The 19,325-nt window shown below is 44.7% G+C and overlaps 1 protein-coding gene across 2 annotated transcripts in view; it reads right to left on the bottom strand.

The window, feature by feature from the left end:
* GNAO1 (G protein subunit alpha o1) overlaps positions 1-19,325 on the bottom strand; it is a 167,957-nt gene that overhangs the window by 40,431 nt on the left and 108,201 nt on the right. For both annotated transcript variants that reach the window (XM_083749979.1, XM_083749978.1), the window contains exon 4: positions 6,978-7,138. In XM_083749979.1, coding sequence (XP_083606105.1) covers positions 6,978-7,138 — 161 coding nt within the window. The remainder of the gene's footprint in view (positions 1-6,977; positions 7,139-19,325) is intronic.

Genomic DNA, 19,325 nt, shown 5'->3' with positions numbered 1-19,325 from the left:
TAGCTTGTCTCTCTGTTGACAGACAAGCAAGGGCAGGGTGGCCGGAAATGTGACCTCGTACCCCTCCACCATTTTCTTATTTCCGTTGCGTATCTGACAGGCACTGTCTTTACCATCTTTTTGGCATCTACTAAAGACCTGTACTTCTATTGGACCCGAAACTATTCTCATAAATGAAATTTGTTTTAACTGGGTTTATATATGAAACTGTTTTACTGATGCTGGAACTCCGTGGACAGAGAAGCATAACATTTATTTATTTAAGGATATTAATAGGTTGCTTTTCAGACAGAACTCTGAAAGTGGTTTATATGAAAGCAAAGACAATTTGATTGCTTTTGAAGAAGCTGTGAATAACTGGAGAGCTGGAGAGGACAAAGGGTGCAGAAAGAGTGGTGAATACAGGGACCCTTTCCTCACCCTTTGGATCCCATGGGAAAGTTCTTCTTTCTTTTTCTTTTTAAACCATGTATAGTGATAATGCCATAAACACTAAGAGTGCCTCAGAAATAAGTAACTAAAAGTGTCATCCTCACCATTTCTACTCAGTAAGTCCAACTGAATTCAATGGGGCTTACTCCCAGGAAAGTGGGGTTGAACAGCAGCCCAACTAACTAAAGTAAGGACAAAAAGTGTGCAATCCTAACCATGTCTACTCATAAGTAAGTTCTACTGAATTCAATGGGGCTTACACCCTAGTAAAAGGGGTTACAATTGCAGTCTTACACATCTTTCGCAAGTCTAACAAGATACATCATTTTTTCTCTTTTAAAAAATGAGATAATAACAGTGTGCTCTGATCTGAACCCAGAGTCAAGCCTTCTGGGAACCGCTCAAAAAAATGGCGTCCGGGTGGATTTTTGCTGAATCGGCAAAATGTCTGGGAAAATCCGGACGTATGGCAAGTTAGGCTAAGAAAAGCCCGCCAAATGAATGTGTGGTATTTTTTTTTTTTGGGGGGGGAGATGTCCCCCCCCCAAGTCTCAACAACTTAAACAACGTTTGGGAATATGGCAACCCTAGTCAAGCCTCCATGTTCTCAGTGAGGCCATGGTGTTGTTCCATGTCAAGCCTCTAGGGGGCTCTCTGTGTATGGGATGAACAGATCAGCCTATTCCTAGCCCACTTCAGTTTTGCATAAGTTCATTCAAAAGCTGCTCTGTTCTGTTTCCATGCCAGTTTTTTTTTAACTGCACGGAAATTTGCATTATATTCACATGCTTGTATGCATTTTACCCTGAATGCACATTTTTGTACACATTCTGAAATACACATTTTTAGATGCAGGCAGGCCTTTTTGTGACTCAATAACAGTACTGTAAAATTAGGAGTGGGCAACAGTGTTCGAATCTGGGGAAGTTCGAATCTGTCTGGGAAGTTCAAATTTGCTTAGTTCACTTAAAAACGCAGGCTGAAAACACTCCTTGTTTGACAACCATATGTCAGGAGTGCTCTGATGGTGTTTCCTGCTTGGCAGGGGGTTGGACTCGATGGCCCTTGTGGTCTCTTCCAACTCTATGATTCTATGATTCCTCAAGCATCCACACTGTGCATATGCAGAAACAAAGCAAGCAAGCAGACCAGGAAAAAAAGATCCTGTTGAAGGAAGAAGCCACTATGACAGGGTGCGACCAGGAGTTATTAATGGCACATACAGATAAAATAAACACTCATGTCTCCCTACCTGTCTAATCCTCTCCTCCTCAGAAAGTAGGGAAGGGAAGGAAACCGTCAGTATCTGTTTCCCTCTGTTTCTTAATTTCAGTTCCCCACATTTCCGTAACAGTTTGTGATTTTAATTTTTTTTAAAGCAAAATCCTCCTCTACATTTCAGTATGAAATTCTCCTCATATACACACATTTTTGCGTTACAAACTTGCCTAACACGCACACTTCTGCAAGCAACTTCCCCTCATAGAATCTATTTTTGTATGCTATTTTCACGAATATATGTATTTTATGCACGCTTTCGTATTCACATTTTTGTACACGTAACTTGGCTGCAGAAGTGCACTGCAAAACTCAGGAGTGCAAATTTAATTTCAGTTCACATATTCTTTCCGAATGAGCAAATTATGTAGGTTAGCCTTTATATGAAAAATGAATCTAATTCCCCCCCCCCCATCCCTAATTATTGGATAAGATTGCCTTGTAGCCATATTGACAGCCATATTGTTCTGTGCCCGCATCTGCATCTGAAGATTAGCTTGAGACCCCATGAACCAGATCATTTGCATATATAGCCTTGTATAGCGCCAGTGTGGCTTAGTGGCTAGTGTTGGACTAGGACCTGGAAGACCAGGGCTCCAATCCCCACTTGGCCATGTAACTCACTGAGTGACCTCTGGGTCAGCCACTGCCTCTCAGTTGAGCCTACCTCACAGGGGTGTTGTGGCGATTACATGAGGAGGATGAGGAAAACCGTGTGTGCCACCTTGAGCTCCCTGAGGGAAAAGGTGGGATTGAAATGCAATAAATAAAATATTGTGTATTTCACAACATTCAATTTGAAAGTTGGGAAAAACTGTGAAAAGTTGATAAAAAATTCACAGATTGCATACTATTAAGAGAGAATTTCATGAAAATGTTGTATAGATGGTATATCACACTAGTGAAAAAGGCAAAGATGTTTAGGAAAGAAAATAACAGATGTTGGAGATGTAAGGAAAAGGAAGGAACATTTTATCATATGTGGTGGGAATGCAAATGCATTAAAAATTATTGGGAAATGATATACAATGAATTGAAAAAAATGTTTAAAATGAATTTTGTTAAACATCCTGAATCCTTTTTGTTAGGTATCTCAAATCAAGAGCTACCAAAGGAAAAATGGACATTATTTATGTATTCTTACAGCGGTAAGAATCTTGATTGCACAATACTGGAAGATGGAAGAAATACCATCAAAGGAACAATGGAAGAAAAACTGATGAACTATGCAGAATTGGCTAAGCTAACAGACAAACTATGAGAGAAGGACAAATATATACTATGCCAAGTTACGTGTACAATATTACATATTTTATTTACTGCATATATATATATATATATATATATATATATATGCAGTAAATAAAATATGTAATATTGTACACGTAACTTGGCTGGAAAACTGCATTTCAGCATTTAGAGAAGTGTGAATTTCAATGGGTGGCTGCATTTTGGTTTGCGTATGTTTTAGAAAGTACAAATTTGTAGGTTCGCCTTTAAATGCACACTGAACTGAATTTATCCCAACTCTACTCCTTATCCAGCCTTCCCTGTGCTTTTGCTCTCCACTTTAGTTCACTTTTTTCCATTTTTATTTTTTACGGTTCCCATCTTCCTTTGCCTAGCAGAAACAAACTCCCCTAGCAACCAACTATCTGAAAATGGCATTTGTTTCCTTTATGGCAGACTTACGCTTGTTAGCTGGTCTCTGCTGAATAAAATGCTTTAATGGGCCTCTGTGAATGAGAGCCAGAGAGAGGGAAGGAGCAAAGAGGGGCAAGGACAACAGCCTCATTGGGCATTCCCAGGTTGTAAAGGGAAAAAGAGAATAGGCTTGTCCAGCAGGCCTGGCACAGCCAACCCTTCTGTAAATGCCGCTTTGGAGCGCTGAGGACTGCATACAAATGATGGAGTCTCAGAGGCTTGAGGATGGCAGGATCAGGGATGATATGTCTGCAGGAGTGCAGGAAGGGAGGTCAGAATGCCAGGCTCATCTGCAAGCATTGAATTGTGAGCAAGGAGGGCCCTACGGCATCACTCTGTATGTAGGGTTGCCATACTTCAAAAAGCAAAATTCCTGACACCCGTGAAGTTGTTGAGCTTTATTTAGGAAGATCCCAAAATTGTTGAGCTTTTTAAAGGAAACCACCAAAGTTGTTGAGCTTCCGGCTGCTTGTTCCATCACATTGTCATATATCCAGGTTTCCCGTGACATTTTGCCACTTTAGCAAAATTTGCCGCTTTGGCAAAATTCAACCCTGGCGCCATTTTTACACCTGAAAACAAGGACATGTCAGGAATTTTCCTGATTTATGGCAAGACTCTGTATGTAGTTCAACAACATCTGGACGGCCACAGGCTTCCTACTTGGGCAGATTCCTGCCTGTCTCAATAACTTCAAAAACAGGAACAGGGACCCCTTTTCAGTCATACTTGGCAACTTTCTGAGGGACAGGGGCCAGAGATGGGTTGGCCAGGGGCAAAAGAATGGAAAACCAAGAATGTGAACTGTACCTTTGTGCTATATGTTAGTTTCTAGACACACTCGTCCATCTCTCGCTATCCACCATCCATGATCCAAGCATGATCAGAGTTCAAAATCACATTAAGACAGGGCAAAAAAAAAAAATCCCCTCCAAGAAGGGTGTAATGCAACACTGCTCGTGAGGGGGAAAGCAGCCTGGAGGTTTGCATTTGGGCCTTGTGTTCCCCATGCTTCTCCCAAAATTTGCATCCCCAAATCCTCCCCAAAGAGAACAGAGAATAGTTTGCAAAGGAAGGGCTGGTAGCCACGTTCATTGCAGAGCTTATGTGAGTGCAGATGGAGACAACTTTAACAAATAAGGTAGGCTTTATGTGTATTGATTATCCATTCAGTCTCTGGCACAGGAAGGTGCATGTGCTCTTATGGGGAGTGTCTGTGGCCAGTGATGATAAAGAGAGATGGCTGTCCATGAATGCATCTTCTTCCAGATGCTGCCAATGCACAAAAACATATGTGTATGTTCTCTCACTATCTATAGCATCTCTGATCTAAGTAGGAGGACTCACTCATTCTGACTTCCCCCTGCCAAAGACCCTTGAAGTTGGAAGTCACTGTCTTGATATACCTTAGAGAGGCGGCCTTCAAGCTATCTGGACCACACACCTGGCTGGACTTGGAGATCACCAGGAGATATGCCCCTTCTCACAGCACCCCAGATCTCTGAGATGTGGCATGTGGTGCAGACCTACATTCAGTGAAGGGTCAGAATTGGAGCAAACTCATAAATTCATGAATTTGGCAAGGGCTAGAAATAACAAGAAGTAGCTTCCTCGTGAGGTCAGCCTGGCGATGGCTCACTGTGGGGTGGGGCAGAAATTCCTTACCGTTGGTGAAAGGAACTGCATTCCTTTTTAAATTAAGCTTTTTCTAAATTGCCATCTCTGCATACAAATTTGCATATGCAAAAGTTGTGCAAATCTGTGTCTGCTTTTTGTTGATTCCCTCCCCCCCCTTTTTGGTGATGTGCACAAGGGGGCAACCTACCTTTGGCAGCTTTCCCTTCCATGGATTATTGCAGCCCCTTTTAAAGGTCACTGAATATTTACTTATTTAATTTCTATGCTGCCCTTCATCCAAGGATCACAGGACGGTTTACAACATAAAATCACAAAAATACACACCATAGTAACAAACAAAGACACCCCCCCCCCAGTTTAAATGGTTCAAAAGATTGTTTAGTTTGCCCAAAACTTAGGAGAAGAGAAATGTTTTTGCCAGTCACCTAAAAATATGTAAGGAAGGTGCCAGGTGAGCCTCCCTGCACAAGCAGGGAATAAGTCTGTGCTGAGCATTCCTGCAGGATTTCAAAAAGGGGTCTTTCCTGGCCCAATGCAGAGAGGTAAGGAACCTGGGACTTTCTGCATGCAAAATACTTGCTCTGCCTCTGAGCTGCATTCCCTTCTCTTAACAAATCCAATCATTTGCTGTTGTGCTGCCGCGACCATTTCCTGTGGGTGACGTATCGTATCACTGGCCAAACTCCTGAATCTTTCCTCCCCTGTGCCAAATTATGATTACTGATACCTAAATGCACAGGATCCTACACTTTACTCTGTGGCAGTTTCACAAAAGTTACATCTGATGGAGTTGCAGTTGGCAGCAAAAGCGCAGGCCAGCTCTGCTCAGCAAAATATTGGATAAAATTAATTTTTCAGACACCACGCTGGTTGCTACTTCCAGTGTGCAAAAGCATCTTTGCCAAGTGAGAGCTTGAAGTTTGAAATGAGTTCCAATCTCGTATGCCATGAGGCATCGTACTCTTCCCAGCAGGGCCAGCCTAGGGCGTTTTGCAGCTGGAGGCAGAACAGAAACTGCCACCCTCCCACCTCCTCCTCCTCCTTTTCCCGAGGCAACTGGAGCACCCTGGAGAAGCCCTGGCATGCTAAAGCAGTGGGGTAGAAAAAGGGAGTCTGGAGAGGAGCAAGGAACAGTGATGGGGGTCCGGAAAAGAACAGAAGGCAGCGAGTGGGGTGCTCCTGCACTCCTTGGGTCTGCTGCCCAACCCAGCTGTTCCCAGGCTGCCACCTGAAACAACTGCCTCACTAAGTCTCCTGGCAATGCTTATATTTTTTAGAAAAAAAGATGTCGGTACTCATCATGAAGTTGTTACACTAATTGCCACACTTTGGGGGGGGGGGAGATGCTAGTACTGTGTACTCTTGAGTACCTCTAGAAAAAAAGCACTGCCTCCTGGGCAGGTAGCCCTGCCTCCTAGCCACTTATGGGTAAGATGATAAGGGACATCAGTGGTCCATCAAGACAGGTATGGTCCACACAGGCCAGCTGAGATTCTTGGGCAGAAGTTACCAGCAATGGCTCATTAGTTGGGGTGGTGATGGTGTGGCAGTCTTGTGCTCACCAAGATGGGGATGGGACAAGGCAGTGGCCAAGTCAGAGGAACTCCGGGTTGGCCAACTCACCACAGCCAACTCAGAGCTCTCCTGACCTCACCACAGGCATGTGCCTGCAGAGCCACCACTAACCCGGAGCTCTCCTGAACTTATCATCCCACCCTATTGCTGCCCCAGTGAACGGCAGCACTTTTGCCACTGGGGAGGCACTGCTGCTGCTCTGCCCCCTTCATGGGCCACTGCTGGAAGTTGCTGCTTCCAACAGTCCTGCTGTTTTGAACTCTTCAAATGAAAAGGCCTTAAAATGGGTGCAAAGCTTGTGGAAAGCTATAGCCTCTCCTTGAGACCTATGGGACCTATGGGATACTCACTACTGAGCAGAGTCATTGAGCTGATATTCTCGGGACCGGTTGAAGCATTCTTGGAGGCCAGAGTCTGCCCAAAGTCTCATCATTGCTGAAAGAAGTTCTGGAGAGAAGGGCTCTGTGTCCTCCATCCGACTGACAACGTCACAAACCATCTTTGCATCAGCCTGGAGAGAAAGAGAGAAGAAGTGTGACATGTCATATTTGCACAGTGTTGAAGAGAATCCACAAGAAGGAAGCATGCAAAAGCAGAAAAACATTCAATTTCTTAAACCATTCATTTTTCCTACAAAACTCATTTGTTTTAGTTTCATGTAGTTAGAAAGGCACTCATTATCTGAAGAATTACTACCAGCTTTTGTCACTCCCGTTCATTTCCCACTGATACTCATGTGAATCTCTGGTGACCCACCAGTTGTGAATTTGGAAGCAAGTACAGAATTTCACACCTGTTGTTTTGCATTAGAAATGAAGTTTCTGGTCCTTAAGGATATAAAAATAGGCACAGAAGGGTATGTGAGCAATGCCTTGTGAGATTTAAAAATGGCCTGGAGAGTCTAGAGAGAACCTCTGAGGTTTCAGGGTAGCATCAGTGCCCTGCATAACTCTGTGCCCTTCTACCCAAGCCCTACAGATGTGGGATACATTGGACCAAGTAAGGAAATACATGCAAATTTGCTGACGTTTCACAATTGATGATGATGATGGTGTCAACTGCAGCCCAAATAAGGTGGTTCCCTTAATGTGGACAGCATTATCGATGAGCATATGTTGATTCACCTCTGCCAGGAGAACAAAGGAGGAATTGATAGTGCCTGTTGTATGCATACTTAAACTCTGGAATAATAATACTATAACAACCAATCACCCATTTACTGAGCACTCATCCTGATTTGCTTGCAAAAAGTTTACAGGGAGATTAGACAATGTAGCAAGCATTATTCCCCCCTCCCCACTCCCCACTGTGTTTCCCCACCACTTTCCTTATTGCAAGAAGTTGATTTTGCAGGGCAAGCAGCTTTGCGGTGCAAGAACTCCAATCAACTATAATGGTGCAAACTAAATTTGCATGTATGCGATTGAATCTTAACCCCAAATAGCAACAATCTGGAAGTTCTCTACATGAACTTTTCTTATCTGGTTGCTAATATACATAATCAGAATATTCATTCTCTCTCTCTCTCTCCTCCCACCATCTTCCTTCTTCTGTTTTCTACCTTTGAAGCATGACTGCAGCTTTTCCCTTTCTGGCAAGACCTTCACACAGTGCTGTAGCTCTGCTGAGGAAGCTGTTTGCTAGAATGCATCAATTTGTTTTCTACAAACTGCAGAAACACACTGTTGGAAGGGGCAGGTGCTTGTTTGCCAGCAATGGGTTGGGTGCACATGCCTCTCAAGCCAAGCAGTGACACAGTTTAATTTATTGCGGCGCTACTATAATTTGGGGGAACTGCATGCCAAGGAAAATACGATGGCAATTGATGACAATGATCCTGTGGTCAGGAGTTGGCAATGTAAGGCCCCACAGCCTGTGTCTTGCTTGCCAAAGCTTTCCCCATACAATGACTTAAAAGGAGGATGAGCCATTGCAGAGCAGCAATGCAGGTCTGGGGAGAGCCTGGTTGAGCCAGACAGGCTGCCTACCTATTCTCTAGTCCGGTGATTCCCAAACTCTCCCTGCCCCAGATCACTTGCTGAGGGTTGAGGAGGTCTGCTTAATGGTTTTTCTGTTTGTTGTAACAATTGTAATGAGCTGCGCTAGATGCTGTATAGCTTTTCAAAATGATGTCATTTTTAAAATAGAATTTTAACTCGTAAGCAAAAGAGATATACACAATAAATTAACTTCTTTTTTTTAAAAAAGAGAGCCTTACAAAACAACTTTGCAGCCAGGAAGAGAACTGTATGGCTTTTAACTGGATGAAGATTCAACTCATGGGTAGGCAAACTAAGGCCCGGGGGGCGGATCCAGCCCAATCGCCTTCTCAATCTGGCCTGTGGACGGTCCGGGAATCAGCGTGTTTTTACATGAGTAGAATGTGTCTTTTTATTTAAAATGCATCTCTGGGTTATTTGTGGGGCCTGCCTGGTGTTTTTACTTGAGTAGAATGTGTCTTTTTATTTAAAATGCATCTCTGGGTTATTTGTGGGGCATAGGAATTCATTCATTTCCCCCCCTTTCAGAATATAGTCCGGCCCCCCACAAGGTCCGAGGGACAGTGGACTGGTCCCCTGCTGAAAAAGTTTGCTGACCCCTGATTCAACTCCTTCATTAAAGTCTCCCCTTAACTTTGCTGGCAATCTTCTCCACTCCTTTCAAGTGCCTCCTCCTCCTATCAGTTCCTCTTTAACTTCTGGACAGACACCCCCCCCCCAACGCGCGCACACACACACACACACACTAACCCCCCACAAGCTAATTAAGATTAAACATGCTTAGTAGCCATGGAATGCCCAGTGTCAGTCGGAAAAGAGAACTGGAAAACGGAGAGTTGACATGCAAACAGAAAGGGAACTGCTTGGAGGAGCACGTAGCTGGCTGGCTGGAAACCAGGAGCACTCTTGTTAGGAAGTGAGGATACACTGCAACATTTTGTCGCAGGTCACGCTTGAATGCTAGCAGGTCTCTATAAGCAAAATAGAATCACAGAACTGTAGAGTTCGAAGGGACTCCAAGGGCCATTTAGCCCAACTCTTTGCAATGTAGGAATCACAACTAAAGAATTCTTGACAGGTGGCCATCTACTTGAAAATCTCCAAGGAAGGAGAGTCCACCATCTTCTGAGGGAGTTTCTTTCACTGTCAAAGTGAAAACCTCTTCTTAATGTCCTTTATTCTAATTTGAATCCTCTGGTTTGGGTCCTACCCTCTGGAGCAGCAGAAAACAAGCTTGCTCCATCCCCCATGTGACAATCCTTTAGATATTTGAAGATGGCTATCATATCACCTCTCAGTCTCTCCTTCTTCAGTCTAAACATACCCAACTTCCTCAGCTGTTCCTCATAAGGCTTGGTTTCCAGACCCTCTGTCATCTTAGTTGTGCTCCTTTAAGCATGTTGCAGCTTGCCAATATCCTTAAATTGTGGTGCCCAGAATTGGACACAGTATTCTAGGTGGGGTCTGACCAATGCAGAATAGAGCAGTACTGCAGGCAGTGACAATTTTGTGATGCACTTCCACCCTTGTTCTGCCCTTTTCCAGGTCCAAAAGGACCCACACGCTGGCGCTTGTGCATCCATTGGACATGTGCAAAATGGTCCACAGCTATATTATTTCCCTTGATCTGGGCACTAAACTTCTGTTGATGCAGCCTAGAATAGAATTAGCTTTTTTGCGGCTGCATCATGTTGTTGACTCATGTTAGCAATGCTGTCTGCAGCCTTGGTGTACCTCAAGGAATCCTTCACTTGTAACAGCCTGCCACACATGTTTATGCTGGCCCCATGTAGGCAGTCTGGGGCATCAGTCAGCAGGTTGTGGGCTGTTCCTTCTACAATTGCTGAAAGTTCTGGGCTTCAGACTGAAGTGTTCAAGAAAGACTGTTGGGAAGAGTGAGAGGAGAAGGCATCTCACAGCCGGCAAAAATGTGTGATGAGTTGCTTTGGGAGGGGCTGATATGCAAGCTTGTGGTCCTGAAGGCAATCTGGCTGTCAGGATATCAGTTCTTTAAGAACCAACATGTCCTTAAGGACTTGTCCTCAATCCTTCAACTTGCGCACATGCTTAAACAAGTGCTGTGCCAAAATCCATCCTCCTGTTTCTCAAACTTTTCCTCCCCTTGCATTTTTCTGCCTCGTTCTCATAATGTCTGTGAGGTTTCAAGCTTATCTTATCGATGTGAGGTGGCCAAGACTGATGCACATTTTCTTTCTTTCTATCAAAATATGACTCCAGGCCTCTGCAGCCTGCCCACCCATGCTTCCTGATCTGAAAAAAGTCCCAGGAGAGGACTTACCCCATGCTGCCTTCTCCTGGGCTTTAACTGAAGTACAGAGAGCCAGGAGGAAGCAATGTAATGTGGGAAACTGGTGAGACGGTTGTGCAAAGGAAAGGAAAGACACTCACCAGCCCCCTTGGCCACCTTGACATTCAAGCAAATGCAGCAGAAACACCAAACTCTGTTCCAGAGAATGTCACTGTTTTTTTTCTTTGATAATTTTCAAGTGTGATTTCTTTTTGGAATTAATTGATGAAGAGTGGGTTAAAAAAAATAAATTGGGAAATTTCCCTCTGGTGCAGCGCTCACTTTGACGACATTGGACTAAACGACTAAATGCATATCAATTTGCATTAAAAAATACTTTCTCTAAATAGCTCCAGTGAGGTACACGAATATTTCATAGTTGTGTGCGTGATATTCTGCCTTCAAATGTTGCATTTTACAACCTCTGAATGTTAATTCCTTCTTTCTCTTGCCATCGATGTTTCTGTGTTAGTCTTGTTGCAGTTAAGGATGGCTGTCAAACATCGCATCTCCCCCCCCCCGCTCCACCGTGCTTTTTGACGCCGTCATTTCGTCCGCTCGGAAGCCAGTCACGTGGGCCTATTTTACCCATACATGTGCACCAGTGGATCTCTTGGCAGACGGGAGATGGATGTGTGACGCGGTTCTGTCGAAAAGCATGGCACTTGCAATGCTGTGAGGAGACAAGAACGTTCCCTCCTGGTGGTGCTATTACCATAGTAGAGGCTCATTCATGCACGCAAGTCATTATTTGGTAATGCTGCCGTCGTATGCAGAGAGGAACCTGCCCCAAGTGTATAGTAATCGGGCACAGAGAAACCAAACATTGTGCGTCTTCACAGGCCCTTAGCTAAGGCCATTGGGGGCACTTTTGCTGCTTTCAAAAGCTTTCCCTCCCACAGCTATATTTTAGAATGTGCCCAGCACTTTAAAATTAGGTCAGGAATGAGAGGTTGGCTGATCCAAGCAAGTCCTTCCATGGTAGGAGGCGGTTTTTGCCGATTCCTCCTCCCTCCTTGCTCTACTGCCCACTTGGTTCTGAGCGCTCCCCTATCCCTAAAGAGTAGGTTTTTCTGGTGTGGCAAAGGGAATGAGAAGCTGAGACTTAAGGACACTCCATTCTGTGAGCAGAATTTCACTTATGGATCTTTGGGTCCATCCCAGGCTCACAGGGAACTGGTGCACAGTTTGAGGGGACTCTCACATCCCACATTCTCATTGTAGGCAAACGTGTTTGAAACCATTTTGTTTAAGCAAGCCTAACCAGACATGTCTTTTAAAGCCCATTGTTGATTTTAATTATCTTTTGAATACTTTAAAATACCTATCTTTAACATACTTTTATTGATAGTTTTAATGCTCTATTGTTGCTGTTTTTAAGCTGTTTACATGTGCGTAGCCAGGATTTGTGAGTTTTTTTGGGGGGCAGGCATTATGTTGGGGTGGGGCAGAAGTGAGTTATCTGCGATACAATCGGTCAGTTAGTTAAGTATTTCTAACAGGGAGAAATTGAAGCAAGCAGGGCGCAAGAAAAAATTCAATGGCACATTCCAGTCAGGCAAAAACACATGGGCGGCATATAGAGGGGCCTGGGGGCCACATTTGGCCCCCAGGTCTGAGGCCTAGATTGTTGCTGTTTAAATCATGGTGCATTGATAACTGTCCAAGGTGTTGCAACAGGTTTACGCTGTTTATGCCACGTCCTTCCTATCTTTTTCCATGAGAAATGGTATTTTCTCTCCACTTTCTGCTATGTGGACAGAGCTTGCTTATCTTAGGAAAAGGCACCTTATTCAAGGAATGCCAATTGTCACAGATCTGATTTATGATACAAGGGAAGAGGAAGGACATCAATGGACAGTGATGATATAGCAGAAACAAAATCTAAATAGGGACGCAGGACAGGAACACATCTCTAGTGACGCTGAGATCCTCAGCTTGGGACAGATGCTGAGCTAATGTGTCAAGACAGAGGAGTTATTTTGGAACCCACCAGATCAGCAGAAATGGCACCTCCCATCCACTCATTTAAAAAAAATAAAAAACCCCACATGATGGTTTTCACTTTTATCTCCTTTCCAGTGGAAGTCCTTATGAAGGAACTATCAAAAGTCAATGGAAAGGAGACGGTAACATAAATGTGTCCTTGGCACATTTCCTCAGAACAGCGGTCACCAATTGCCCCAAAGAGAATTCCTAAGCTCCTGAGCTCCTTCCCCCTGTTACTGCCCCTTTGATCCCTTGAAGAGTACATCAAACCATAGAATCACAGAACTGTAGAGTTTGCTTGGACCCCAAGGATCATGTAGTCCAACTGCCTTCTATCCAGGAATTTCAACTAGATTGCACATGACAGGTGACCATCCAACCTCTGCTTAAAAACCTCCAAGGAAGCAGAGTCTACCACCTCTTGTGGAAGTCTGTTAGACTGTTGAGCAGCTCTTACTGTCAGAAAGTTCTTCCTGATGTTTAGTCAGAAACTCCTTGCTTGTAACTTGCTCCCATTGGTTCAAGTTCTGCCCTCCTGAGCAGAAGAAAACAAACTTGCTCCATCCTCCATGCGACAGCTCTTTAGATATTTGAAGATGGCTATCCTTATCTCCTCTCATCTCCTCTTTACCAAGTTAAACATACCCAATTCCATCAAGCGTTCCTCATAAGGCTTTCCAGGCCTTCCATCATCTTGGTCGCCCTCCTCTGCACACAGTCCAGCTTGTCAATATCCTTCTTATATCGTGGTGCTCAGAACTGGGTGCTGCACTCCAGGTGTGGTCTGACCAAGGCAGAATAGAGTGGGACTGTTACTTTCCTTGACTGGGACACTAGACTTCTGTTGACTCATGCTGAGCTTATAGCCTACCAAGACCCCTAGATCCTTTTCACATGTCCTACAGACACACCAGGTGTCTCCCATCTTATATTTGTGCAGCTTCCTGCTTAAGTGCAAGCCTTGTGCTTGTCGCTATTGAAATTCATTTTGTAAGATTTCGCCAAATTTTCTGATCTGTTATGGTCATCTTGAATCCCGATTCTGTCTTCTGCGGCATTGGCTACCCCTTCAGGTTTAGTGTCATCTGCAAATTTAATGAGCAGCCCCTCGATATCTTCATCCAAGGCGTTTATAGAGATGTTGAACAAGAACAGGCTCAGGACAGAACCCTGCGGCATCCAACTTGTCACTTTTTTCCAGGTCGATGAGGAGCCATTAGTGAGCACTTTTGGGGTTCGGTCAGCTTACCAGTTACAAATCCACCTAACAGTTGCCCCTTGCAGTCCACATTTTACCAGCTTCTCTGCAAGAATATCATGGGGGACTTGGTCCAAAGACTTACTGAAACTGATACACTACATCTATGACATCCCCCTGACACACCAAGCAAGAGAGAGATTTGTCTGACATGACTTGTTTATGAGAACCCCAAGCTGGGTCTCAGTAATTATAGCATTGTTTTCTAAGTGCTCACGGACCAAAGGACCTTAGCTGATGCTCACGGACCAAAGGACCTTAGCTGAAGGAGCACATTCCATTCCATTCCTTTATTTAAATATTTCTAGAACACACTTTTCACAAAAATACAGCAATGTACAAAATTACAGTGCCTTCGATAAAAGCTTCAGTGAAAGCTGGTTGGTGGTGGAAAACATGTTTCAAAGATCTGCCTGAATCTATTGGATCCAACTTTTACCCAAGATCCCTTGGAAAAGTGACATTTGCACGCACATACATTCTCTCTCTCTCTCTCTCTCTCTCTCTCTCTCTCTCTCTGGGCCGAGGGAAGTTAGAAGGGGGAGAGAAGTGACAGAGGCACTCACACAAAAATCCAAATATGCCTGTGGAACTAAAAAAGGTTGCCAACTCCCACCTTAGCCGATTGGATTGAAGAAGGCAGAAGGGTTCCTCCCCTGAAATCTTGCTTCCTTTAAAACTGAACAAGTTTGAAAAGGAAAGAAAAAATAACAGCCACACGCATGCACCAAAGGATCTCCACACAACGCAGCCACCCACTGAAAGGGCACTGAGCCCAGGCCTCCACGATATGCATTCGTTAGCTGATTTAACAAGCAATTAACAGTCCAGGCAGAGATGATGCCCCTTCCTTTTCGAGCTCTCCAGGACATGTCTCAAACTGTGAGTGACCTTAACATCTCTCCCCCTCCCCTCTGGGCCCAGCAGGTAAGATTTTGAAATGCGACCTGGCTGGGTCCCCCCCTTCTCTTTCCAGGCCAGCCTTCCACTCTCCATCTCCCTCCCCAGCCAGCCCTCCGAGGCAGTGGGATTCAAACCTCCTGCCAGGCTATGCCATCTGTACCGAAGTGCACAATTAAATAAGACAAAACAGGGAAGGGGGAGAAAATCCACCACCCCTCTGCATCCAGGCAGTTTCCATCCCACTGGGGTTTTGTTTAATGAATACCACGGTGGTATTTCAGACAGGAGAGAGCTAAAAATATATAAGTGGGCACTCGAGGGATGGCTGGACCAGGGCGGAGGGGAGGGGGAGAGAAAAGGCAGCTTGTTGAAAGGTGCCACAATTATTCCTTTTCCCACCCTGGCTGTTTTCCCATTTTCTTTCTTTCTTTTCTTTTCTTTTCTTTTTTAAAAAAAACACTCTGTTTTTCAGCTGCTACAGTCTGAGGGTTCTCTGAGGCTTATAACTACAGAGCAATGCTATTTATTTATCATGGTGAATTACTGCTGGGCAGGCATGCACTAAGCGTAAGGAATGGGGGGTGGAGTCCTTGCCCCAGTTCTTGTTCCCCTGTGAGCAAGAAAAGAGAAAGAGAAGGATCGGGGCCAGTGGCACTGGTAGGCACCCAAGAGGCAGTGTGGGGCAGCAGTGAGAGTGTCATACTAGGACCTGGGAGACCAGGGTTCAAACCTCCACTCGGTGATGGAGCTCATGGGTGGCCTTGGGCCAGCCACCAACTTGTACCCTAACCTACCTCATAGGGTTGTTGTATGGGTAACATGGAGGAGTAGGAGAGCCATACATACCACCTTGGGCTTCTTGGAGGAAAGATGGGCTGAAGATAGATAGATAGATGATAGATAGAGATAGATAGATAGATAGATATAGATAGATAGATGATAGATAGATATAGATAGATGGCTCCCAGCAATGCTGACTGTTGGTCCACCCCTCCCTCAGTCTCTTGGCTTATCTTGCAGTGGCTGAAAGGCAGTCTGCCATCTTGAATTTCCCACAATCCTCCTGGAGTGACTGCTACAGGACAAGGAACTTGGTGGGCCTGTTGGCTAGGGTTCCCCCTGTCACCTGGAGCCACCGCTGAAAGGGTGTCCCCAAATAATTTTTAACAGAATAATTGAAGGGGCTTGTTTTCTTTATGGTGTCTAGAGTGGCCAGGTGAAAAAGAAGACAGGGCTCCTGAAACTTTAATTGTTTGGTGAGTGGGGAGAGAGTGAAAGCTATTAAAGGTACAGGAGCCCTGCCAGCTTGTCACAAAGCTATTAAAGGTGCAGCAGTCCTGTCCTCTTTTTCACCTGCAACTATTCACATGCTCTTGATTCTGACCAGTAACTTGTGAAATGGCTAAAACAGGTGGGAATACTTTTGGTATGTGGAATAAAGCTTCTAGGACAAAAAAAAAAAAGGTGACGTTTTAAATCTGAGGAGTTTTAAATTCTGGCAGCAAGGTAAGCATTGCCCTCTGAGATGTGCTGTTTAGTCTTTCTCTCACACCCAGTCAGGGTGGTCAAATGGGGAGGGCCAAATCTAACCCCTCCCCTCCATGCTATTTTGCTGATCAAGTTTGACCCCTACCCTCCCTCCATAACTGCTGTGATTCTATACAGGGGAAATCTAGGAAAATAAAGGCAAACACCTCCATCTCTCAACATAGCAGTTAAATATTATATATCTCTATCTGGAGGGTTTCCACCCCCCCCCAGCCAGAGCTCACTGGAGCTCAGCTCCAGCACCTCTCAGGTGGGTGCCATGGCCATTCTAAGAGAACAAGGAAGATGTTCACGGTGAGTTCCAGCAACACTTTTTCTAGAAAAATAGCACCATATATATGCACAGTGTATATTTATTGTGAGTTAACACAAGGTAAAGAAAGGAGGGCATGAGCATTCTGTAACAACAGGGGCTCCTTCCCATGGGCAGTCCATTGCAGCCTACAGATGATGTTCCCAGATCTCCCATGCGCTGACAATTCTGCTACATTAATTACAGCGTGAATATTTGTCCCCACCTTCCAGTGCTGAGCTCTGAACAGGCAACTAATTACTGGGTCCTTAGCACGGCGCGGCTTCCCAGCATGAAGGGAGCACCCTACAAATCATCCAACGCGAGCTGTATTTAACTACAGATGTGTGTCCGATTGTATTTTTAAAAAAGAGTAGACCACGCCACCCATATCTTCTCTAAATTTGCATTTTCTCATCTTGCTGCCTCTGTCACACTCTATGCCCATCAGATCTGATCCCCTTTAAGCTGCTCTTTTTCAGTGGCTAAAACAATTTCTTCCTTCCTTCCTGACCATGAGTAGCGATGTCTTGCAGGTTACCAAATTTGGACGAGTGCTGCAGCCTGATAGCCAGCTCCGTTTGCATGGCTGGTGGAACATCTGCCTTTAAAGCTAGTGCATGCAATCACCCCCCCACCCCGAGATAGATCACTGCCAGGTGACATTTTTCCATCATTAATTTGTGGGCCATTTAACATGGGTACTATTTTGGATTTTGGTTTGAGAGTGGAGATATTCTCCACAGGGGTTAAAAGCCCATCCTTGGACATGTTCTTGAGAAGATCCACTGCTCTGAGTAATTAATAATGATAACAGGACTTATTTAAAGCTTTGCAACCGTGCTCAGCCTGGCCTCCGAACCTTTGCAGTTGCCACTGTTTATAGCTGCTGCTAGAGATTAATTGGCTACATGGAAGCAATCAGGGTGAGGATTTTTTGTTTTAAAAAACACAATTCAACTTCCTAACTCCTCTCTGCCCGGTAATTTGAGCACTGCCTTAAGTTTCCATGGTGCTTCACAGATATTGCTGCTGTGGTCCTTATAACAAGACAAGTTTGTATTATTATCCCCAGGCTGGCCCAGGACATTTTGCTGCTTGAGGCAAAACCCCTGGTGCCATGCTACACCACTACTTCCTGTCCTCACAGCCGCCAACTGCTCACCACTTGCCACCGCCAGGTTCTCGCTTCTGCTGGATGCCTGCTGCTGCTTTCTGCTCCTCAGCAACTGTGCCATGCCCCTGCCTTGGCGTCCTCCACAGGCATGCTCCCCCCCCAGCATGCTGGGGCTTCTCTGGGCCACCTCCAAGCAGTGATGGAGGAGGCATGGCAAAGAGTGAGCCACGGTGGTGGGGTGTAGCTGGTGGCGGGCATAGCTGTGGCAAGGGCACAGCTGCAGTGGCAGAGGAGCAGAAGGAGGCAGCGAGCAACTGACAGTGTTGGGAGCCAGAGAGTGTGTGCCCGGTGGGGGTGAGTGGAGGGCACCCAGTGGAGCCTGCTGCCCTGGGGCATTCTTCACCTCATGACTGGGGCAGCTCCGATTATCCACAAAAATGTAGGGATGAAACTGGGAAAGAGAGTAGGTTCTCTAGGTTCATCTAGCCAAACACCCTTTCCTAGCTTGGTGCTAGGCAGGTGGAGGGACAAATAATTTTGGTTCAGTTGGAACTTTAGTTCAAAGCTTCCTAGTTTGCACTTTCTGAAACATTATGCTAACCAAAACAAAGCTATCCTTCACACTGTTCTGAATTCTGAATTCTGTGATGCAGGTCTCCAGTGAAAGAATGTGTACGAAAATGCATATATAGTATATAAAAATGAATATATTAGTGAAAATAATGTATAAAATATATCAAGAAAAATTCCCAGCAAAAAATGTGTGTATTAAGAGCACTTTACCCTAAAATGGCTGAGGAATTCTATTGAGGATTATTGATTTTATTTTTTAAAAGGCAAACTGATGCAGATATGTGGAGAAGTGAACTTAAGACTGAAGAAATGAAGAACTGAAGTAGATAGATTCGTCCACCCCTATTTGGGGCTGATGGGAGTGTAGTCTAAAAAATCTGGAGGGCACCCGGTTGGGAAAGTTCATGGCAGAGACCAGATTTGAGCCAGGGGCTTCCTGGTTCACAGCTCAGCCTCTTCTCCAGAACACTAGGGGTTTTTCTCTCTTTATACCTCACAATAACTATAAGGAGATTGTCAACAAAGGTCAGTGCTCCATAAAGGGGGGGGGATTCCTTGTATGATATAATAAAGGGAAACGGAAAAAAGAGAAGAAATTCAAATTAATAAAAGAAAGTGAAACTGAATTAACACTATCATGATATTGTTCGCTTCAATATACTAGTCTTTTTAAATTGCCTAACCCATTGCCATTACTTAAAAAACTCATA

The sequence above is a fragment of the Podarcis gaigeae genome, assembly GCF_964106915.1.
Source record: "Podarcis gaigeae genome assembly, chromosome: 8".
NCBI lineage: Eukaryota > Metazoa > Chordata > Lepidosauria > Squamata > Lacertidae > Podarcis > Podarcis gaigeae.
The sequence above is the reverse complement of the archived record's forward strand: the minus strand, read 5'-3'. Positions and strand labels throughout refer to the sequence as shown.